Consider the following 24,078-nt stretch of genomic DNA (forward strand, 5'->3'; position numbering starts at 1 on the left):
TTATAATTATCAGAGCAATAAACTTTATTGTTTAAAAAAACAAAACTTAAAGACATAGTTATTGAACACTTTTATACGCATATAACACATTCTTAAAAAAAACTCTATGCCAATTTGTGAAATTAAACAAAATTTTGATAAAAACATATAGAATACTGTACCACACAATTTAAAAAAAAAAAAATTGTAAAACAAAAAATTAACACACAGTTTTTAATTATTTGTAAGCCTTTATAAAACTAAAAGTCTATTTAAAAAACTTGGAACATTTTCAAAGTAAATGCTTTTAACTGTTATATAAACCTTTTATAGGTTTTCGTAGCCTTTTTTTCTAGACTAGTTAATATTGTCTTTGTTACTAGGATTTTATTCGCCGATTCGTGGGTATACTTTACAAACCCTTGTTAAAGTATACTTTGGAGGGTATATTACCATTAGTGGTCTGTTTCATTTCCTCATAGAGTTCAGGTTCGAAACGCTGCATGGTGGAAGTGCTTAAAGAACTGCACAGAAAAGAATCGAAAAATTTTGTTTGAATAAACAGAAGTTTTTTTTTTAACAGAAAATATAGAAAACCTACCATGTTTGTGGGAATAAGGCACACGCTGTTGGCACCATAAAGAGTAAGCTGGTAAAATTGAAGTTTTAAATTAATTTAAAGTTCAGTTTTTTAATTCATTTGGAAATGAAACAAAAAAATATGAGGAATGACAAATGAAAATGTTTTAAAGCTGTTAATGCTGGTGGGATTAGTAAGCAATGCTTTTTAGATAAAATGATTTTTAATTAAACAAAGAATTTAAATTATAATAGATAATTAAGCAGGGGATTCGTTGGAACCAAGCAGGTGGTGAAACAAAGTTAGATGGACAAATTTTCTAGAAAGTTTAGGTTTAAAAAATGCAAAAAGAAATATCTAGAACAGCTCTTGCTTAGTTTTAGTTCAATTCTATTTCAGTTCTAGTTCAGTTCTAGTTCAGTTCTAGTTCAGTTCTAGTTCAGTTCTAGTTCAGTTCTAGTTCAGTTCTAGTTCAGTTCTAGTTCAGTTCAGTTCTAGTTCAGTTCTAGTTCAGTTCTAGTTCAGTTCTAGTTCAGTTCTAGTTCAGTTCTAGTTCAGTTCTAGTTCAGTTCTAGTTCAGTTCTAGTTCAGTTCTAGTTCAGTTCTAGTTCAGTTCTAGTTCAGTTCTAGTTCAGTTCTAGTTCAGTTCTAGTTCAGTTCTAGTTCAGTTCTAGTTCAGTTCTAGTTCAGTTCTAGTTCAGTTCTAGTTCAGTTCTAGTTCAGTTCTAGTTCAGTTCTAGTTCAGTTCTAGTTCAGTTCTAGTTCAGTTCTAGTTCAGTTCTAGTTCAGTTCTAGTTCAGTTCTAGTTCAGTTCTAGTTCAGTTCTAGTTCAGTTCTAGTTCAGTTCTAGTTCAGTTCTAGTTCAGTTCTAGTTCAGTTCTAGTTCAGTTCTAGTTCAGTTCTAGTTCAGTTCTAGTTCAGTTCTAGTTCAGTTCTAGTTCAGTTCTAGTTCAGTTCTAGTTCAGTTCTAGTTCAGTTCTCAGTTCTAGTTCAGTTCTAGTTCAGTTCTAGTTCAGTTCTAGTTCAGTTCTAGTTCAGTTCTAGTTCAGTTCTAGTTCAGTTCTAGTTCAGTTCTAGTTCAGTTCTAGTTCAGTTCTAGTTCAGTTCTAGTTCAGTTCTAGTTTCAGTTCTAGTTCATTCTAGTTCAGTTCTAGTTCAGTTCTAGTTCAGTTCTAGTTCAGTTCTAGTTCAGTTCTAGTTCAGTTCTAGTTCAGTTTCTAGTTCAGTTCTAGTTCAGTTCTAGTTCAGTTCTAGTTCAGTTCTAGTTCAGTCTAGTTCAGTTCTAGTTCAGTTCTAGTTCAGTTCTAGTTCAGTCTAGTTCAGTCTAGTTCAGTTCTAGTTCAGTTCTAGTTCAGTTCTAGTTCAGTTCTAGTTCAGTTCTAGTTCAGTTTTAGTTCAGTTCTAGTTCAGTTCTAGTTCTGTGCAGGTTCTATTGTAATTCAGTTCTAGCCATGCAAAATCAATCAAAAAAGCGACACAAATTGTTAGAATTTGGACATAATTTAAAGCGCACACAAAATAAAGATCATAAATCCAATAAAAAATTTCCATATACAACAATCGTTTATAGATTTATAAGCATATTAGAAATTGTAGGGAAATTCTTTTTAAATTTAAAAAATTAATAAGTGTTAAATTATTTTGATAAATGTTACTCCTTTAAGAAGCTCGAAATGTTTAAAATGCAAATGATATACGAAAAAATTATAATGAAAATATATAAAAATCTTTGGGTACTTACAAACATCCCACTAAAGCTGTTTGGAAGGGTGCATTCAGCCATTTAACTCTTCTATATACAGGCAGTTTCTCGACACGTTCCATAATAAAGGGTAAAACTAACATACCCGGAGCTGCCATAACAATACGTGAGAAAACCACTTGGCTAATGCCTTTAACAGCGGCAACGCGACTTTTACCGACATTATTGCCATTTTCATCTTTAACCTCTATACCATTGATAATTTCATTTTGACGCATTAAAGGAATATTAACACAATTAGCAGCAGCCACTGCAGCAAAAGGCACAAATCTCTATAGAAAAAAAGGACTTTTTATATATATATAGATTTAAAAGGCAATATGTATTTAAAACAAACCTGAAATATAGGCGAAGCTCTCTTACTCCAATAATTTTTACAACCAATGGCTGCTACTAAAGCCGAGGTAGTGGCCGAGACATAGGCCACTCCCAACTGTGTTACGGACGTTGGTGAATTAGCATTACGATTTGTATAATTGACAACAGCATTAAAAGACTGATTGATAAATTGCCATAAAACAACAGCTGGTACTGTGCGATAAAATGCCAACATGCCACCCGTAATCAACATGCCACCGGGTACCTATAGAAACAACAACATTTCAGTTAGTGTAAATTACAATTAAATTTATTTGTGTAAGCATTTATAGTTAATGTGTTAAACATTTATTTATAAATAAACCTACTAAATAACACTACATACTAGCACAAATTTGGCAATGTTTCAACAATTGCCATCACTATCATTTACATACGTCACGTCATATTCATTGCCATTAGAAATCACGAGACTTTTTTTTCTTTTCAAACGTGCCCTCTTTTCTCATTAGTGTTAAGAGATGCCAAAATAACATAATAAATGCTTAGAATTAAATCATATTGATTCATGGTTTTTATGCGATAAAATTAGATAGAGGTTTTCATATAGATTATTTTCTTGTTTAGATAAAAAAGAGTTTGATAAAATAGACTTACAAAAGCTTATTCGAATATTGTAATAATGCTATTTTAAAAGATAGAACAGACTAGCATTTTAACAGATAGAACAGAACTGTTAGAACTGAACTAGAACTTGAACTAGAAACTGGAATCTAGCACTGAACTAGAACTGACACTAGAACTGAACTAGAACTGAACTAGAACTGAACTAGAACTGAACTAGAACTGAACTAGAACTGAACTAGAACTGAACTAACTAGAACTGAACTAGAACTGAACTAGAACTGAACTAGAACTGAACTAGAACTGAACTAGAACTGAACTAGAACTGAACTAGAACTGAACTAGAACTGAACTAGAACTGAACTAGAACTGAACTAGAACTGAACTAGAACTGAACTAGAACTGAACTAGAACTGAACTAGAACTGAACTAGAACTGAACTAGAACTGAACTAGAACTGAACTAGAACTGAACTAGAACTGACTAGAACTGAATTAGAACTGAACTAGAACTGAAGTAGAACTGAACTAGAACTGAACTAGAACTGAACTAGAACTGAACTAGAACTGAACTAGAACTGAACTAGAACTGAACTAGAACTGAACTAGAACTGACTAGAACTGAACTAGAACTGAAACTAGAACTGAACTAGAACTGAACTAGAACTGAACTAGAACTGAACTAGAACTGAACTAGAACTGAACTAGAACTGAACTAGAACTGAACTAGAACTGAACTAGAACTGAACTAGAACTGAACTAGAACTGAACTAGAACTGAACTAGAACTGAACTAGAACTGAACTAGAACTGAACTAGAACTGAACTAGAACTGAACTAGAACTGAACTAGAACTGAACTAGAACTGAACTAGAACTGAACTAGAACTGAACTAGAACTGAACTAGAACTGAACTCGAACTGAACTAGAACTGTACTAGAACTGAAGTAGAACTGAACTAGAACTGAACTAGAACTGAGCTAAAACTGAGCTAAAACTAAACTAGAACTAAACTAGAACTAAACTAGAACTGAACTAGAACTGAACTAGAACTGAACTAGAACTGAACTAGAACTGAACTAGAACTGAACTAGAACTGAACTAGAACTAAACTAGAACTAAACTAGAACTGAACTAGAACTGAACTAGAACTGAACTAGAACTGAACTAGAACTGAACTAGAACTGAACTAGAACTGAACTAGAACTGAACTAGAACTGAACTAGAACTGAACTAGAACTGAACTAGAACTGAACTAGAACTGAACTAGAACTGAACTAGAACTGAACTAGAACTGAACTAGAACTGAACTAGAACTGAACTAGAACTGAACTAGAACTGAACTAGAACTGAACTAGAACTGAACTAGAACTGAACTAGAACTGAACTAGAACTGAACTAGAACTGAACTAGAACTGAACTAGAACTGAACTAGAACTGACTAGAACTGAACTAGAACTGATCTAGAACTGATCTAGAACTGAACAAGAATTGGACTATAACCGAACTACAACTGAAATGTACTTCCATTTTAAACCAACACAAATTTGTTCACGCTTCATGGCCTTCTGTAGGGCAAATAAATGACAACTATTGTATGTAGTAGTATGCAATTGCTGGTACTCTTTCTATATACAGAATGTACAACTAATTGATGAGGGGCAGCAATTGCTTTAATCACTTAACAAAAGACTCGTTTGCAATAATTGTCAGTATTAAGTAAATACGTGTATGTGCTTGTATATTAGGTACACATACATACATATTGATTTATAATACTTACTTGAAAACTCATGCGTCCGCAAAAGTTTTGCAACTCTCCGGTATCGGGATGAAAGGCAGAATTATACAATTTCATGGCATATTTAACTTTTTCGGAAGTGGTGCCTGCAGGTTCTTGGCCTTGGCGATAGTTTTCAACAAACTGTTTGGCTTGCATTAATTTGTCACTGGACACAATGACAGTGCGTGGATCAGTCATCCAGGCAAAATGCCTAAAACGACCGACAAAGGTAGATAAATCATATAAAGGTTTGTCAACATCAATGCGGGGAGTAAGTAAATCTGCAAAAATCACACATAAATGTAAATAAACAGAAATTTATTATCGATTTTCTATAACATTGTCAAGTACACTTACTTTGCATTTTATTACAATTTGTTTTAAACCCAACAAGTATTAATTATACAAGGTAGATGAATAATTTATTTTATTTGATGTATTCCTTGCCACTGGTTTTGGATAATTACGTAATTTAATGCGTTTTTGATTTTTTAATTTTACTTTTCCACAAACCAACTGGTGGGGTATTATTGTGTTGCACGCACGACCTTGTCTTGTGTCTTACTAGCTGCTTGTGTTTATCAACTAAAATTTATAGTTTGTTTATTTTAGTTCTATGAAAAAAAAGATTAGAAAAAAAAACATTTAAAGAAAATCTTACACTTTGTTAGAAACGTTTTAATTATTTAGTTAGTTAGCCTTTATTTCTCTAGTTGAGAAAAAACTTACACTTTTCATTTCTTTTTTTTCAGCAAATAGAAAAAATGTTTAGTTTTCAATATAAATACTTTGGCAATTGTCCAATTTTTGTTTTTTTTAGTCTAGCCATTTTTTTAACATAACAATTATTTCTTTGAGCATAAATTTTAAATTTGTGGGTTTTAAATATTTGCCGATTTAATTATTACATTTTTGTTAAAAAATTGTTTAAAATTCCAATTAGAAATTTCCGCTAAAACTTACCGTTTTGTTGTTGACTTTCCGGTTAAAACAGTAACTTTTGTTTTTTCTTCTTATTTTATCTATTCTTCCATTATTTTTTTGCTTGTTGTAAATTTGTTTGTTTATAGCGCATGCTTGACATAAACAGCTGTTAAGAAACATGAGAGTTGCCATATGAAATTGTTTTTCTTAAACTTTTAACAACCTGATTGGGTAACTTTTTGCAGCACACGAAACAGCTGTCTGCTTGACATTTGTTTACATTGTTATTGTTGTTGTTTTTATTGTTGCTGCTTCTTTTGTCACAGATTATTGTGGGGTTGCTATATTTTTCTTGTTTTGTTTATAATTCTCATACATATTTTGCAATTCACATTCACGACAAACAAACTAAGAAAAAAATCATTATTACATTTTGCAAAAAAAAAATATATAACAACTAAACAAATTAATATAGTTTTCTTATGCACAACATTATGTAAAACAAGTGTGAAATCAAGTAATAAAAAAAGTTTTTCCAAAAATTTAGCTTTTAAAAACTTTGAAACGCAAAAAACAAACAGGATTAACTTCTAGGGAGGGGATGGCAAAAACCAGACTATCAACTTAAAAACGCAGCAGCAGCACACCTACATATCAACATAATTATTCTGTCATACCCAAAGGAATGCCGAAACAATAAATAAAAAAAGAACAACTAAAAGAAGGCATTAAAATGACCAACATTTTTACATTATGGAGTTTACAGGTTTTATATATCATACTAGCAACTCCCACCTGGCTTTGTCAGGGTGCTCATATCTTGGCTGTAATGCCTAGTGTTTGGAAATCCCATTATCTATTTGGTCATTATATACTAACGCAATTAGTGGAGCAGCATAATCATACAGTGACCTTAATAAGTCCCTATGAAATGGATAACTTGACAAGGGGTAATATGACCAAAGAAAAATTTCGTGAAATAAAAGTAGAGGGTTTGCTAAACAATTGGCTGGAAATGGGTTTGTCGTTTGATTTGCAAGAAATGCATGATAAATCTGTTATGGAACATTTTACACGCCTAATGTATGCCACCACCAGTAATACCGATAATTTATTGCAGAATTCACAAGTAAAGGAAATGCTGCAGTCGCCACAAAAGTTTGATTTACTTATAGTAGACTTATTTTTAAGTGATGCCTTATTGGGGTAAGTTGCAGTCAAAAATAAACTTATATTTCTTTCACTAATATATTTCTTTTGCAGTTTGTCTTTCTACTATCAAATACCCACTGTGGTATTAAGTCCCAGTGGCTCGAATACCTGGTTAAATCAACGTTTTGGCAATCCTCAAAATGCTGCCTTGGATCCTAGTAATTTTTTGCCTTACGCCAAACACATGTCCTTTTGGCAGCGTTGTGTCAATACTATGATGGCCATGTTTGAAAAATTAACCTATTCCTTTTTCCATATGATCTCACAACAGGCTGTTTATACGAAACATTTTGAACCACTATGTCAACTTGCCAACTGGTGCAAAGAACTACCCCACCATAAAGAACTGACTGAAAATCTATCATTGGCCTTAATAAATACACATCCAGTACTGCAATATCCAAGGGCATTTCTACCCAATATGTTGAGTATTGCGGGTATACATTTGAAAACCACTGAAGAGCAATTAGAATTGCCAAATGTAAGTTGGGGGAAGGAGCTTTAAATCTTTTTAGCTAATAAAGTTAACTTTTTTTAGCATATTAGGGAATTTATAGAAGGAGCTAATCAGGGAGTGATTTACCTGAGCTTTGGTGCCAATATTTATGATTTTCCCTTGGAAAAACTACAACTATTTTTTGATGTTTTTGAAACACTGCCGGATATGCGTTTTATAATCAAATACGATGAACAAGACTCATTGCCTTTAACATTGAATATTAGCAAACAAATAATGTTACACAATTGGTGGTCCCAACAGGCAATATTGGGTAAGTTTAGACACATATAAATCTTTCATAATAATCATTTTACATTACTCAACTTTAGCCCACAAAAACGTTAAAATCTTCATCACCTCCGGTGGTTTTATGAGCATTACCGAAGCCTTGTTTTACGAGAAATATATACTGGCTATACCCATTACTCCGGAACAATGTGTCTTAACAGAAAAACTTTCTCAACAAAATGCCGCCTACAAACTTAATTACAACGATTTGGCCTATGATCAATTAATGTATGCCATACAACAACTATTACAAGACAAATCCCAATATCAACCATCTATTTTGGAATTAAAACAACAGTTACTGCAAAATCTAGACCACATGAGTCCCTTAACAAGAACTCTTAATGCCATAGAGATGACTTTGACTACAAATGGTTTAGATTATCTTAAGCCTCACTCTCACCATTTAAATTTCTGGAATTCTATACTAATCGATGTTATGTTTACCTTGATTTTGGGTCTATTAGCCATCTTAGCCATTCCCTTTCTACTGACCAGTTGTATATTAAAACGTTCTTATCAAAATCAAACTAAACTTAATTTACTCAATCAACAACAAAATAATCATCGTTATTATTGCAAAGTTAACGAGTTCCTAACAACATCTAACACAACACCTCGAAATTGCAGTAATAACAAACAGCAGCGTGTGGAAAATACAGAAGACAATGTGGATGTCCTAATGAGACCTATGGGCAAACGTAGAAATTCCGATGTAAATGAAAAACGTAAACGTCTATCATCGAATAGTTCCTCTTCCTGTTGCAATTGTTCGGTTTCCTCCTCATCAGCACCCACTACTCCTTTGGCTAAAAGGGAATCATCGTTTTTCGATCAGGTTTCCGGGGACAACGTTAAAGACATATGAGAAAACTTATTTTCTCTTACATTTTTATTAGTTTTAATATAATCGATAATATTGTTTTATGTGTATGTATGTGTTTTTTATGAAATACTTTTTGCAATAATTGTTATTTTACATTGTACTCTCTTGTGTGTGTGTATTTGCTTTAAGTACATGGTATAATTAATGTTTAAAAATATATAAACAAAACTATAAAATAAACACTCAAAACATCACTCTATCTTTATGTGTTAATATATGAATTTATCAATAAATTCTTGGAATGAAAAGTTTTTAAAAATGTTATTTGTTTTGGTTTATAAAATTAAAATTGTAATTTACTCATATTTGGAAGAAATATTTTCGAGAAATAGATTTTCATAAAAAGTTATTTTAGTTTAAATCGCGGACTTTTTATTTAAAATTAAAAATTTCACCAAATCGATTAGAATTTTCAATTTTCTATAGAAAAGTCGCATTTTCATAGAAAAGTAGAATTTCCATAGAAAAGACGAATTGTCTAGTTTTAGCTGTTACAAGAACAGCCGAACATTCAGAGAAGAAGGCAAGCGATAAGGGTCTTTTGGCCAAACCTTAGCTGCTAATGTTTATGGACAGTGGTGGTATTTTCTAGAAAAGCCTAATTTTCATCGATTACATAAGAAAACAAAAAAACAGAACAGAATAAAGAACCTAATAAGAAATCCAAATAACTTTCAGAAATTCTATTGTCCAACCCTACTTAAACTTGTCCAATATATTTATAGTCCAATCCTGTATAAATTTTCAACTTGTAGTTGTGTACCTAAACTCCGGCTTGGAAAATTGTCTAGTTTTAACTGTTACCACAACAGCCGGACAAGCAGACTAGACGGAAAAGTGATAAGGGTCTTTTGCACAACCCTTAACATGAGAGATAGCCAGTCAACTGCTAATGTTTATGGACAGAGGTGGTATTTTCATAGAAAAGCCTGCCTAGTTTTAGCTGTTGCCGGAGAATCAAAGTAGACGGAAAAGTTATAAGAGTCTTTTGGACAAACCTTAACATGCCAGGAAGCCAGCCAACTACTAATGTTTATGGAAAAAAGTGGTATAATACAATTGTAAAACGAAAACGAGGAATAGCAAGTAAAACAGAAGCGCTCCGGCGCACCGCCGTAAACAAATAGCAGAGACAGGTATTGTATGTAACTGCAACACCACATAACTAATTGACTCTTTGATAAAAAATATATTAAAAACTTGCGGAATTGCAACAAAACTATAATAAATGTACGATCAATGCTTATAATAAGTTTTATTTGCAATGAGAATCATTAAAAAACGAAAAAAACTGCAAGCCACTTGGCAAACCAGCACTTTACAACAAAAATCAAGAAATCTCTTTTATTACCAACAAAATTAATGATTTTTCTTTTTCTACATGTTAAACAATTTCATCTTATATAAATTTTCATAATTTTATTATAGTCAATCAATTTTATAACTTACTTTTTTGCTTAAATAAATTTTGCACAAAATTTTCACTACCGATTGACCGATGTTAAACTGTTCGCAACGATTGTAAAGAAAAAACTAACAAAAGCTTAAAAAACAGGCGCACTTATAAAATGACATTTCCCATTCTGGCGCATTTGCCAAATGACATTTTCCTTTCTGGCGCACTTACCTAATGACATTTCCTTTTCTGGCGCATTTACCAAATGTCATTTCCTTTTTTGACAGGGTGGTGAAATTGCAGAAAGTGGATGTCAAATTATATTTGAGCCATTTCCTGTTGAAAACTTTTTCCGCCAAGGCTTAAATTCAAATTTGCAACAACTATATTAAAAAATTATTAATTGTTATTAAAACTTATTAATTATTTATTTAATTTATCACATTTTAACAAAGATTGTTTGATAACTTTCATATATTTTCTTTAAATTTTAATTTTAGTGCTGCGTTGCCAACTTTTGTTAAATGTAGATTATGTTTTTTTAAATGTCATGCAACCTGAAATGATAACAAATTTTCTATCGCCTCTCACACCACAAACAGCTGTTCGGCTTTTTTGTAGCTGTCAAATCGCGTAACATATTTTTGGTGCTTTTAATTGAAACACATTGAATGTGTAAATTTTTCGATAAAAATACCAAAAATCATTAATTAAACTTAAAATTTAAGTATAATATTAAATAAACAATATGTTGCGTGCTCCTGCGGGTATTTTACAGCGTTTAGCTTTAAATGAAAGCAAGACTGGGCAATCTGGTTTTGCTTTGGAGTTTGTTAGATGGAGACGTAAGCCCCGTTGGTTGCCCACTGCCAAATCTAAATTGTTCCGTGTGCCTGAAAGAAAACAACAAACTCCTGAGGAAAAAGCCGAATTATTGCGTTTGCATAATAACTACAAGTAGGTGCATGCAAGAATTAAAATGAATTGTCTTACATGTACTTCTTTTCTATTTTGAATACAGAACACAACTGCGCTCGGTGCGCCAATATTTAAGAGAAGAAAATCAACGTTTGGATGAGACTTCAACAGCCGGTCATTTTGTTTTAACAGCCGAACAAGAAGAAGCTGAATTCCAGCGCTGTTTACAGGAGAATGAAAAATGGAATCAAGAAATTGCCCTAATGAGAGAGCAGCGTTTGGCCAAGGAAAAACAAGAAAAGGCGGAATATATTAAAGAACGTTTGCGTTTAGCCAAAGAACGTGAGGAAGAGAGAATGGAACAAATAGAGGCCTTAGTTAAAAAGGAAAAGGTAAAATTAAACAAAAAAAAACTTTAATAACTTCTTTAAAAAAAACAAATTTTTAATTTATGAACAGGAATTATCCAAAACCTTTATTACCCGTGAAAATCTTGAGACAGCCATCGAGCAAGCTTTGGCCAATCCCGTTGACTATAACTTCTCCATAGACTTACACGGCAATATGTACCAAGGGCGCACCAATACACCCGGTAATACCTCGGGAGGTGGACAAAATCTCCAGACACTTTCCGAAGCCGAAGATCGTCTAGAAGTGCAAAACTAAAGAAGAAATATCTGTCTTAACGTTTTAGTTTTAAGCCACAAACTATTGTTTATTGTTGCATATTAAAAAAAAAGTTATTTTTCTTTTCGTAAAACAAAGGAGTGCAGCGAACAATAGTAGTCCATTATTGTAAAGCTGTATATACAAACATACATAAGAAATAATAATGATAATAAAATAGAAAAATCCTAAATGTGAAACAAATCTATGCTACAGTTGTTGATCTCCACTTAGAGGCTGTTTAAGCAGTTGTTCCCAATCGGGAGTGGCGGTTATTTTGGCTTGTATGGGTCCTAAATTAATCATATTACCGCTGCGTTCATCACGATTACAGCTTATAGACATTAAGTCCTATAAAGTAATAAAATCAGAAAACTATAAGAAAAATTCACAAAAAAAAACTTGCCTGTAAAAATCCTGTTTCCATGCCCATATCCAAATCGAAATAGGTTTCCCCCAGCACTAATTTAGCTTTGCCCGATTTGTAACGTATCAAACGCCCCACTTGACCTTCCTCCATTTTCTTTAAGACATTAGCTTTGACTGGTTTTTTCTTTCGTTCACTAGGATTTGCCGGTTTAGAGGCATCTGCTGAGGTGGAGGGTTTTTCTGTGGTTTCCGGTGAGTCAGAGTCTTCCTCTACACAGGGTAGGGTATCCGGCAGCTAAATAAAAGCGCTTAATTTAGCTAATTTCAATAAACATATTTTTAAGGATAATTCAACCTACTTGCATTAAAAATATCTGTGATTGCGAGTTATCTAGCAGTTCCTTTAATGTTTGAGGATAACGTGGTAGGGGTTTATTTTGTTGTTCTAAGTGTTGAGCCACATGCATGGCTTGCATTTGAGAAGCTATGGCTACAGCATCTGTTTGAGGAATAACATTTATTAATAATCATGCACTTGTATAATTATGTTTTTGTTACTGTTTGCTAATTATGTTTTTAATAAATTTACCTTCTTTTGAGTCATTTGTTAAAGCCGGTGCCTCCACTGATTCCAATTTAACCTCTGATTTAACATATTTCCATTTAGCTTAGGAAAGGATTTAAGGGTTAGAGGGGGTTAAAGTTTATAGGAAAATTAGTAAACCTATCAAGTTTATTGTTTTAACTTTGTTATGGAATATTTGAGGCGTCTGTGGTACAACATATCCTATGTTGCTTAATATGGGACTTTTTAGAATATAACCGGCAGTGAAGAGTCCAATCTCCCAGCTAATATTCTTGTTATCCTTTCATTGTCGTTTATCTTTTACTTTCAACTTACCTTCATTTAATTGTACAGGTATTCTATCCAAATCAGTCTTTTGTTCTATTTCATCATCGTCCTCAACATCATCGAGTGCTTTTAAAATATCTACGTCCTTCGCCAAAACTGCCTTTATATCTAATTTCTTTTCACTTTTCAATAAAGTGGGTTTTCTCATGGCCGAGGGGGTGTCTTCCACATCCCGGCTATAACCGGAGGAGCGTGAGGCCTGGCGTATATTGACAGCGCCTGCACCTTCTGAAAAAACACCAGTCGTTTGTATTAAAGAGGAGGAGCCACCGCGACCACCTCTCGAACCACCCCTAGCTCCACGTTCTGCACCACGACCTCTTCCTCTACCTCTTAGGGTAGTGTCCTTAGAGGTTTTCACATTACTGTTGGAGGATATACAAAAAATTTTATTTTTTCACTTGAAAATTAATAATTTCATCATCTACTAACGTATTTTTATTTCTCACTACATTAAGATTGGGTAAAAATACTTTTTTATTGGCCCCCGCTGCACCACCACCTCTTCCACCTAATGTCAGATCCCGGGCCGGTGTTAGGGAGGACAGTTTCGCTGTTCCATTGGACATTAGTGTTGTGGAAGACGACTCACGTTTAATTTTTGTTGTTGCATTAGTTTCAGCCGCATTGACAGCTGCCGTGGAGGTGGGTTTCACTGTAGAGGCAGGCATGTTATTGGCATTATTAGAGGACATATGCTTTTGTTATTGTTTTATTCGTCACTTTAGAGTATTTTGCAGTTTGTGCGTTATTTACTATTTGCAATAATTATTATTTTTATTCAATTAAACTTTTCTGCTAAATTTAATACATGAAAGCAACGTTTTTTGAAAAAAAAAAAACACGACAAATGTCAAAATATATCAGGGTTGCTTAAAAATGGAGTAAATTATTTAATAAATTTTGCAAAACAATTCTGCGCTGTAATTTTTAACTCTTCACTGCTCACGAGCTAATTTTTTATGGGTTTATGGTTCCGAGGGGCCTTGAAACCAAATTCAATACATAAATCCATAATTTATAGTCTTATTTGAGTGTCCATCAAAGCGATCGTCAGAAAAATAAGAAAAGAAACCAATTTTTATATTTTTAAAAATATTTTCATAAAAATAGATTTTTATTTATATTGAAACTATATTTGTAAAGTTTCTGTTTGTAGTTTGCATTTAAAATTTAGAGGTAAGCTGTTAAAAAGAGACTTTTGCAATTTTATGAATTTAAATAATTCTTAGAAAAAGTGTTTAATAATGTTTTTAATGTTTATTGTTCTCGTTTTTTAATAAAAAACATTTAAAACTCAATTTAATAGCAATTAGTCACATATTTTTGTTGTTCCCCGCCTTTTTGGTAATACCGTTCAATAAATTTACACAAATTGCAACGTTGTAATTTAGCTAGACAGTTTTGGTTATTTTTTAAATTAACAATATTTTCACTTTTTTTAATTAAAATTCATGATTTTAGCATAATTCTAAAAATATAATAAATAAATTTTATAGATCTCTATTCGAAAATCCTGCATTTGACAGAAAATGTATTAATAACAAATTTTTAAAGACGTAATTGTCGATAATAACGTTCTCTTCTTGATCTGGCAACCCTAGCGAGCAGAGTCGTTAAACAAGTTGAGCAGAAAATTTTATTTTGTGTTCGAAACTCGGAGAGAGTAGATGTCTGTGACGGAGAAAAAATCAAAACGAATCCATACAAGAAAAAAATAGTGTAAAATATACACAAGTTTAAATTAAATAAAGAAAAAACAATTAAATAAAATTTTAAACGAAATAAGATTAATTAACATCTGTTAAAGCCGCAAATTATTGAAAATAATATAAAAAGTGTATAATAGCTCAATGAAAGTGAAAAAACGAAAAAAGTGAAAATTTTTTTTTTGAGTTACAAAAAAGTCTGTATGTGTTAATTTTCAGTCTCTGCTTTTTCTACCATTTCTTTGCTCTGCTGCGTACAAAACAATCCTGGAGTTGGTAGCGCGCTGCTGCAGCGAATGTTTTCAAATAATTCTTCATACCAGAAGTAATTTTGCATAAAAAAGGCACAGGCTGTGCTAATTTATATTTAAATTTTTAAATTTTTTTGTAAAAAGTATGAAGATTTCTTTAATTTCGCTATTGTAACGTTTAGAATATTTATTAAACCAACAGTAAAGACAACATTGAAACACAAATCAACAATAACAACAAAAAAATGAAATTTATTCTTTATAATTAACAAATACATAAAACAAACACAAAATAACAAAAAAAAGTTGTGTTTATTTATTTTTTTGTTTATATTCCAATTGATTCCAATGATTTCTATTAAAATAAAATAAATTGAGAATAAAAAAAGATAACATACAGAAAAGAAATATTAAAAAAAGGAAAAAAATTACAAATACAACAACAATAATAATTGAAAATTATGTGTGAAAATGAAATGAAATTGTTTAAATGTGTGTGTATATTTGGAAAATATAACAACAACAAGAAAAAGTAAAGCAAAAAAGTTGAAAAAACGAAGCAAAAAAAGTGAAAAAAAACGAGAGCGAGAAGAGAAATGAAAAAATAGCATTCCAAGAATAACATGTTTTAAGAAAAACTTTTAATAAATTGAAACGATTTCTTAAATTTAATCATATGGGTGTTCTTTTTTTTTAAGAAAAATTAAATAAATCAATTTAATTTACAAACGAAAATCATTTTGTAATTGATTGATTTTCGTAAAAGGAAAAAAACAACAAAAACAAAATCAAAACAACAAGAATACAACAAACCAAACGCCTACACGCCAAAAAAAAAAAAAAAAGAAAAACAAAAAAACGCGCAACATGTCTAGCTGGGCCGAACGTGTTCATCGACGTGCTGCCGATTTCGGCAATGTGGTTACTTCTTGTGGTCATCCTGGTTCATCGGCACCCACGTATCCCTATCGTTTGGAAAAAGTTAAATTTGGTGTACCTTTAGAGGAGGTGTGCAAAAATGACAACATTCCTGGACCTTTACTGGTTCTCATACTTAAGCTGAATAAAGAGTCACCCAATCGTCGCGATGTCTTTCGAGCACCCGGCCATCAGGGTGCCATGAAGAAGCTAATACATTTCCTACAAGCCGGCCGTTTGGTTAATGTGGACAATTATTCAGTATATACGATTGCTAGTGTGCTGAAAAAATTCTTACGCAAAATACCAAATGGTATTTTTGGTCGTTCGGGTGAAGAGGAACTATTTGCTATAATTGAATTGTCCAACGAATCGGAACAAATTGAACGTTTACACAAGTAAGTGGGTTATAGTTTTTAGATGTAAATTTGTTTTGATTAGCTGCTAAAGAATATTAAGTTAAGGGAACTTTTAAATTGTTTATTTTAAAGAAATTGCAATAATGTTGCTAAAACTTTGATGTTTTTTTTTTTTGTAAAATGAGCTGAACAGTTGTTACTTTTTCCCAGAATTTTAATAAATTTTAATAAAATTGTGAAGTGGAAATGTTAATCCTTAGTGTGTAGAACGAGCAATCGCTAGATTGTGATTACAGTGTCATATTTTGAATACAAATTTTGTCATTTTGCAATGTTCATATTTGATTAAATTTTCTTGAATCAAACGTTTTTAGTCAGTTGAGGACTTAAAATGGTTTTGCCAGTCTATCAATTTCTTAATGAAAATCACTATTTTCGCCAATGAATCCGTATTTTTTTTCGTGCTTATACTTATGACCTTATTTTACTTATTAATTTCACTATAAAATAATAATTTTTTGATAAAGACACAATTTTCTTTAACCTCTTTCTTCAAGTTTCTAAAATAGTACCTGCCTAGTTAGTTGTTTGGTCCATTTGACAGTCATAAATTAAGTGAAAAGAGAAATCATTAATTTGGCTACAAATTTTTTTTGTCACTTTTATCTTAAAGTCAATAGAAAAAACAACAACAGTGAAATAACCACAAGCAGCCTAGTCAGACAGCCAATCTCTTTCATATGCATTTAGGCCTATATGCAGGCGAAAACTATAAGCGCCTACGTGTCTTCAGTTTTATTATGTTGTCTGTAATATTTAAGTATGTTTAAATGAATGAATAGTGCAGATGTTGTCCTCGAAAACACAACAAATACAACAAACAACTAGAAAAACCTAATAACACAACATGATCATTCACATTTTCCAGTTTTTCTGGCTGGTTTAGTTTCATAAGTTGTTTTTTCTTATTTTTGTTTTTTGTTTTTGCTTATGTTTTCCATTTTTTGCATTTTTGCTTTAATAAAATTGATTTTCATTTAGTATTTATTTGTTTGTTTTAAATTTGAACTTTACAAAACACAAAAACTTGTTTCTTTTTATAATTATTTTGTTTAACAAAAAAAAACACTTGTTTTTTATTTAATGCATTTTGTTATTAAGCTAACTCTCTTCTGTTTTTTGCTGACAATTTTTGTTTTTGTTTTTAATTAAACCTGTCTTGTGTCATTTGTTATTATCTGGCAGTAAATTAAAAGAGTTGCCAAATTATAAATAAAAAAATCGCTAGAAATACAAGAAAAATGGTTTACAAGTTATACAATCTTAAAATATATAAATAAAACTACACAAAAATAGATTTTTATATAATTAACAAAAAAACTTTGATTTTTATTAAAGTTTTTCTATAATAAATGAAAAAACTGCAATATTTCATATTTTATAATTAAATTTTATTTCTTGCATTTATTTTCATAAAACCCATTATTAGTTTTTTGTTTTGCTTGCTTTTATACTTGATTGCATTTATTTATTTACAAATATTGCAAAATTATTTGATTTGTTCACGCGTTCAAAATACATTTTGTGTGCAAGTTTCTTTTGTCTTAAAGCTCTTTTTACCTGTAATTTGTGTTTAGTTTTAGTTTTTCTATTTTTATTTTTATGTTCATACGTAAACATTGCAATTAGAGCAGAACATTTGTAATCAACAAGTATTTTATTACTATAATTAATTACCTACAGACGTAAATACTTAAAAAACAAACATTTTACATTTAGTTTAAGGTGCCACTTAAAGTTTAAGGCACATAACATAATGTTTAACTATAAATAGAAAATATATTTAGTAAATTATAAGAAATGTTTAAAATTCTTGATTTAAATAGTTTTGAATAAGTAAAATTTAATATTTTTTTATTATTTTTAAAATTAAAATAATAATATTTTGTTTTTAAAACATTTCCTTCTTTTCAACTACTGCTAATGATTGCAACATAAACAAATAAAAATTCAGACATTTTCAATATATTTCCACCTTTATCAATTCATTCATACTTTAGCTTTTCCCTAAAGTTTTTAATCAGAAATTTATTTAGAACACAAACATATTTCTTTTAAGTTTCAAATAGTCACTCATCAGTCCCACTCTACAAATTCATTTGTTGTAGGTTTTCCCTAATCGTATAATTTATATATAAAGTTTTTTTTTATATAAAAATATCATTTACATTGATAAAATGCTGCTCTTTTAAATAGCCATAAAAAAACTTTTATTTATTTTTCAATATTTGTTTTTGTTTGTTGTTTAATGACCACAAAATGTAGGTCTCATTCAAAACGATTACGAACTCTAATGCGTGTAGTAGTGGTAGAGTATGAAGAAATTCTCTGTGAATATGACGCCCTAAAATGCAATCTGAAATAGATAAATATATAAAATAGCAACAACAACGACTACAATAAAGGGCTTGAAGTAGCCTAAAATTAAAATTTCGTAAATTGTGAAGAGAAAAAAGCCAAAACGTATATGCATTCATAAGTGGCTTTTATGATGCATATAAGAAGTAGCAGTAGACAGTTGTTTAAAAGAATCTTATCTATGTTTGTGTTGAAAACTATTTTTTTTTTTGCATTACGAAATCTTTATAATTAATTAGGCGTGTTATTTTTTTTTAAATTATAGATATAAAGTAAGCTTTTTTCTCTTAAAATTAAAATTTTTTAAATTGTAAATTTGATACTTAACACTTAAAATATTGTTATATATCCCACACAGTACAGAAAATAAATTCCTTTTGTAGAAATGTTATTCTACATAAAAGAAAAAGTTCTCTAAAAGAGTTTTTCTACGGAAAAAGTTCTTTCGAATAGTTTTTTTTAGAAAAAGATGCATTAAAATAGTATTTTTTTATGGTTAAAAACCTCGTATATTACAATTATTTTTTAATTTTTATTAAAATTAAATTTTAATTTCCTATTTATTACATTTTTCTCAAACTACTAAAAAAAACTGGAACAAATGTCTGTTGCTAAAATCGTTTTTCATTCATTTCTATTCTAAGATATACCATATTAAATACATTTCATTTTTTATAGATTTGAAATGTATGTCAATATTAAACAAAACATTTGTTGTATTATTAGACGGGTATAAACCTATTTTACGTATCATAAAAAAATTATGAATAAATGTCAATAAAACTATCAACGCCAAAGATAAAAATAACGTTTAAATAAATAAAAATATAATTTAACCCTAAAATGTAACTACAAAACAAATTTGATCTGTCAAAAAACTAAAATTTTTATATTAAAACAGATATTTAAATGATATGAACAGATTATTAAGAAAATTAAAAGCAAATTAGCTTTAACATTTTGTATGAAAAACTTAAAAGGGATCTAAAATTTAAATTTTTTATTATAAAATTCATAAAAAATATTAATATAATCGTGATTTCTAGGTTTATTTAATGTAATTTATGTAACAACTCACTTAAACCCTTTCTTTACTTTACTAATCTCTAGCGCAACTATAAGGTTAAAACTTTTTCACGCACAGAAACTTGTTATCTACTTATCACGTTTATTTTTTTTTTTTTTTTTTTGTTGATTTTCATGTGTGTAAATCTACAATTATGACTGACTTTGTCATGATGAACCATATTTTGTTTTATATGTTGTTCATATAATATTTTTCTTTTTGTACATAATTGTGACACGCATTTGTACAATTTACCTACAATTATAATATGAGTCTTACATATGGTACGTTATGCACAACGAAGCATTTAAAATAAATGAAAAAAAATGAACAAACTAACACTAAACTCAACCAGCAAAAGAAAGTAACTACAGGAGGGGGGCTAAAATAAAAGAAATTTACACCCATATCCTTTCACTAAGCCAAATATAATGAAGAATTATATGTTTTAAACAAATTTAGCTTTACAAAGCTATTTAAATAGTTACAGTTTCCTATGCACAAAGAAAACACATTTTTTTCTGCAGGAAATTGTAATAATTTGTATAGACTTAGCTGTTTTTGCCTATTTATGTAATATTTGTTTGTCTGGTAACTTTATTGTTTGCAAATGTCACTATTCTCTCCCTTTTTGTTGCTGTTTTATGTACTTTCAAAACAAAACAATGCATCATTGTTGTTATATTGATGTAAATAATAACAATAGCTTAACATAATTTTTGCCTAAGAAAACAATATACATCTTTTAGCTAATGTTACAGCTTTGGAAATGTCAATACTATTTTTGTTGTTGTATTTACATCAATATAACAATAACATATATATTGATGTAAATAATTGCAAGAGTGTGATGTTGTCTGTTCTTTAAAACATAAGCTGTAATACTACAATGTCTGGTAACCTTTTATTCTACCAAATGTCACTACAATAAAAATATTTTTCTTGTGTTATTTACATCCAACAGAAATTACTGTTATTGTTTTTGTGTAATATTTGTTTGTCTGGTAACTCTCTAGCATTGCGAATATCACTACTGTTCTCTTTATCTATTGCAGTATTTATTACCAAAATAATCATTATTATTGTTGTTGTATTGAGGTAATTGTTTTTATTTTTGAATCGTGCAATGCAATAGTATGTGAATACTGTTGTAATTTTAAGAAGATTTATAAAATTGACATCAGATGCAATTTTTAAACAGCAGGTAATAAAAAAATAGTGAACAATAAACAGAAATGTTTTAAAATTGCAAAAAATAGCATAAAAAATTTAGAAACATAAAAGATTACTACAAAATATTAAGAAATATTGAGCAGAACAAATTTTAAACTGTTTAAAACTTAAAAACAGAAATAATCCAGAAATCTAGACTATATAATTTCGAAAAGCCCTTTAGAGAGAGGAAAACCTTAGATTAACACTTGGAACACTGAGTATTCCATATTCAAATGATGATAACTCAGCTTATGTATAGATTTTAAAAGAACTATTAGGAAATCTTAACAGTATTAAACTTATCATATAATTTTTGTTAATTTTTTAAAAATATTCTAGTAGCACCATTAAAATAAACATTAATTATTTTTGCAATTGTTTTGTCATTATTTTTTATTATAAATTTTATGTAAACTACTTTTTTTATTGTATTTTTTTTGCTACTGACTCAGTCAGTAAGTCAGACAACTGCTGCTGCTATTGTCACAAAAATCCAGACATTCTTTTTCAATTTATCAGTTGGTCATAAAATACATAATAATAAAAAATAAAAAAATCGTATGGAGAGAAAACAACAACTACAACAAAACAATCTTATTATAACTTCCGACTTTAAAAATGTTGAAAAGTATTTAAAGAATTGAAGAAAACAATTGCTTGGCATGAATGACAAATATAAATAAAATTTTTATTACATTTTGAGACAATAAAAGGGGCGTTCACTATGAGAAAAAAAACTTTAACATATAAAATGTGTTGAAAAAGACATGTGTCATTAAAAAAATTAAACTCTCTAGGGGTTAGTAAGACAAATATATGAACAACTATTGCAATAATATTAAAGTTAAAAAACAGTGTGTTTATTTTTTAAAAAATTATATAAAAAAATTAAAATTTCTAAATTTTTGCAAACTTTTTGTTTACTTTTTATAAAAGAAATTAAAGTAAAATTTAAATTTACAGAATTTTATTTTTTAATTCGATCATGTTTTGAGTATTTTTTATCATCAAAAATGCAAAACTTTAACTTCTCTAAAACTTTTCAAAACTTGATATTCAATATAATATTTTTATTAATTTCTTTATTTCCAAATATGAAATGTTATATAAAACTTAATATTATAAAACTTATACAATAGACTTTTAATGTAGTTGTTGTATTTTGTATAGCTTTCCAGCGATTAATTGTAACAATTAAAAAATTTGTGTCAATAAATCATTTCATCATCATCATCTTTTTTATCGTGATCATATAAATGCGTGTACAAAAAATTGTTGTATTGTTGTTATTATATTATTTGTTCGTTCGTATATAATTTCTACAATATGAACATTTATTTTTATTTTTTGTATTTATTTATTTTATTTTATTTTTTCTCCACACATGCACAACATAATCAATTAACAAAACAAAAACCGTTATATAGTACGTAAATGAAATCTAAAGAAAAAAAAAATAAATGTACATTTGTATATAAACTATTGTCGTGTTTGTTGTAGTTGTTTTTCATTGTTGAATTCATCATCAACGTTCATTAAACTTTTTTTTTGCTTTTTTAATACACATGAGCTTTGTGTGTGAGCAGCAAAAAATATAAATAAATGGTGAAAAGTTTAACCACAACAATAGTTAAAAAAAATTACACAAAAAATAAAAGATACTCATAATGTAATATGACTACTCTATACAGCATTTTAAATTGTCATATTTATTTTATTACATTTAATTTTTGTTACGAGGTTAAACGGAAAAATGCTTAAAAACTCAAAGACAATATCACAAGTTGACAGTAGTCACACTAATTGTTATGTTTTTAGCTTTAATATGGCAACATTAATATAACAGTGATGTAAAATATGTAGTTAAAATACGGCATTATCATAACAAACAATAAGCAAAATATGGCAATATCATAAAAATGTTTGTTGTGAAAATAGTATTTTTTTTTTTTGCAGACTTGTAACAATGAACAAATTTGGCAGTTTAGGCATTTCAAATACATATTTTGTGAATTAAGTCTGTTTTTAAAACTAATTTCAAGTCTACTCTCATATTTATTAGTAAATTACTAAAAAAAATTTTTATTCATGGGTAGTTATTTAGCACGACAAATAACTTTATCATTAACGTTTTGTAAGTATTACAAAAAATTAGATAAATAATAGATTCTGCAACAAGACAACTTTGTGATAGACCTTTTGGGTACAGAATAATCCCTTGCAAAGCATGGAACCTATTACAAATAAAAGAATACAAATATTACTTTAAATATGTATATTAATTAATAAAATATGTTAAAAATTTGTTACACCCCTTTTTCTCATACATATTTTATACGGGCTTCTCTAATAAACAAATGCCTGAAAACTATAAAAAGTGAAAAAGAAAAGAGGAAGAAAAAAAACTCATTAAAAATATTATGTTGACATTAACCATTAAATTGAGTGAGTGTCATTATTTATAAAATAAAATACAGGAAAGAGAGAGACACACTAAGAAAAAAAAAAGAACACACACCCTCATTTTAACATTAGCAACAACTATTAGCTACAACAACAGCAAAAAATAAGCAACAGGTTTCTGTAAAAACATCCTTTTAGTTTATAATAATAATATACAAAAACAAAACAAAGAAAATAGAAGACGAAAAAAAAAAAAAAAAACAATCATACGTACAGGGGAACAATAAGTAAGCTTCTTTAGATTTTTTATTATTGTTGTTGTTTTTGTTATTAGAAGTTTATGGCGTATATGGCCACTAAGCGACCCACATTTGCTTAAATAGAAAAACATGTGTATAGAGAAAAACAACAACAAAAAAATAAAATAAAACAACAATGACGTATGTTCTGAAATAAGTATAAATGTGCGCATGTAATCATTTATAAACATTTTCTAATTTAACTCATTTGTTGTAATTTTTTTTTTTTTTTTCATTTTTTGATTTTACAAAAATAAAAATTTTGTTTAAAGTAAAATGTTAAAATAAAAAAAGATATTTTTTCTTTTATTTATAACATTTCAAT

At 29.4% G+C, this 24,078-nt stretch overlaps 5 protein-coding genes across 9 annotated transcripts in view; 3 read left to right on the forward strand and 2 right to left on the reverse strand.

Annotated features, from left to right (window-relative positions):
• LOC119606380 (sideroflexin-2) lies at positions 1-6,251 on the reverse strand. Its single transcript, XM_037959823.1, has 7 exons — positions 6,008-6,251; positions 5,402-5,658; positions 5,045-5,325; positions 2,659-2,904; positions 2,301-2,593; positions 581-628; positions 1-503 (listed from the first exon to the last, which is right to left on the reverse strand). Exons 2-7 carry the CDS (start codon positions 5,406-5,408, stop codon positions 392-394), a joined length of 987 nt encoding a protein of 328 aa, XP_037815751.1. The 5' UTR covers positions 5,409-5,658; positions 6,008-6,251; the 3' UTR covers positions 1-391.
• Positions 6,252-6,287: 36 nt separating this feature from the next.
• On the forward strand, positions 6,288-9,102 carry LOC119606372 (UDP-glycosyltransferase UGT5). The gene is made up of 4 exons (XM_037959810.1): positions 6,288-7,174; positions 7,232-7,661; positions 7,719-7,950; positions 8,009-9,102. Exons 1-4 carry the CDS (start codon positions 6,702-6,704, stop codon positions 8,833-8,835), a joined length of 1,962 nt encoding a protein of 653 aa, XP_037815738.1. The 5' UTR covers positions 6,288-6,701; the 3' UTR covers positions 8,836-9,102.
• A 1,766-nt stretch (positions 9,103-10,868) lies between these two features.
• Positions 10,869-12,037, forward strand: LOC119606525 (probable 28S ribosomal protein S26, mitochondrial). The gene is made up of 3 exons (XM_037960067.1): positions 10,869-11,206; positions 11,271-11,559; positions 11,627-12,037. Exons 1-3 carry the CDS (start codon positions 10,998-11,000, stop codon positions 11,831-11,833), a joined length of 705 nt encoding a protein of 234 aa, XP_037815995.1. The 5' UTR covers positions 10,869-10,997; the 3' UTR covers positions 11,834-12,037.
• LOC119606510 lies at positions 11,856-13,967 on the reverse strand. Of its 2 annotated transcripts, XM_037960046.1 has the most exons (6): positions 13,548-13,964; positions 13,104-13,480; positions 12,792-12,869; positions 12,562-12,701; positions 12,240-12,497; positions 11,856-12,184 (listed from the first exon to the last, which is right to left on the reverse strand). In XM_037960046.1, exons 1-6 carry the CDS (start codon positions 13,808-13,810, stop codon positions 12,044-12,046), a joined length of 1,257 nt encoding a protein of 418 aa, XP_037815974.1. In that variant the 5' UTR covers positions 13,811-13,964; the 3' UTR covers positions 11,856-12,043. The 2 variants fall into 2 exon arrangements, with proteins under 2 accessions (XP_037815974.1, XP_037815983.1); XM_037960055.1 differs by lacking the exon at positions 12,792-12,869 and having other exon boundaries at positions 13,548-13,967.
• A 1,571-nt stretch (positions 13,968-15,538) lies between these two features.
• LOC119606111 (rho GTPase-activating protein 20) overlaps positions 15,539-24,078 on the forward strand; it is a 33,645-nt gene continuing 25,105 nt past the window's right edge. For 2 of the 4 annotated variants that reach the window (XM_037959499.1, XM_037959505.1), the window contains exon 1: positions 15,539-16,391. In XM_037959499.1, coding sequence (XP_037815427.1) covers positions 15,943-16,391 — 449 coding nt within the window. In that variant the 5' untranslated portion in view covers positions 15,539-15,942. The remainder of the gene's footprint in view (positions 16,392-24,078) is intronic. The other 2 variants (XM_037959514.1, XM_037959522.1) reach the window with 2 other exon arrangements.

This window comes from Lucilia sericata, unplaced genomic scaffold, assembly GCF_015586225.1.
Source record: "Lucilia sericata isolate MDLA Ls3-8-SP2 unplaced genomic scaffold, ASM1558622v1 Contig000017F_arrow, whole genome shotgun sequence".
NCBI lineage: Eukaryota > Metazoa > Arthropoda > Insecta > Diptera > Calliphoridae > Lucilia > Lucilia sericata.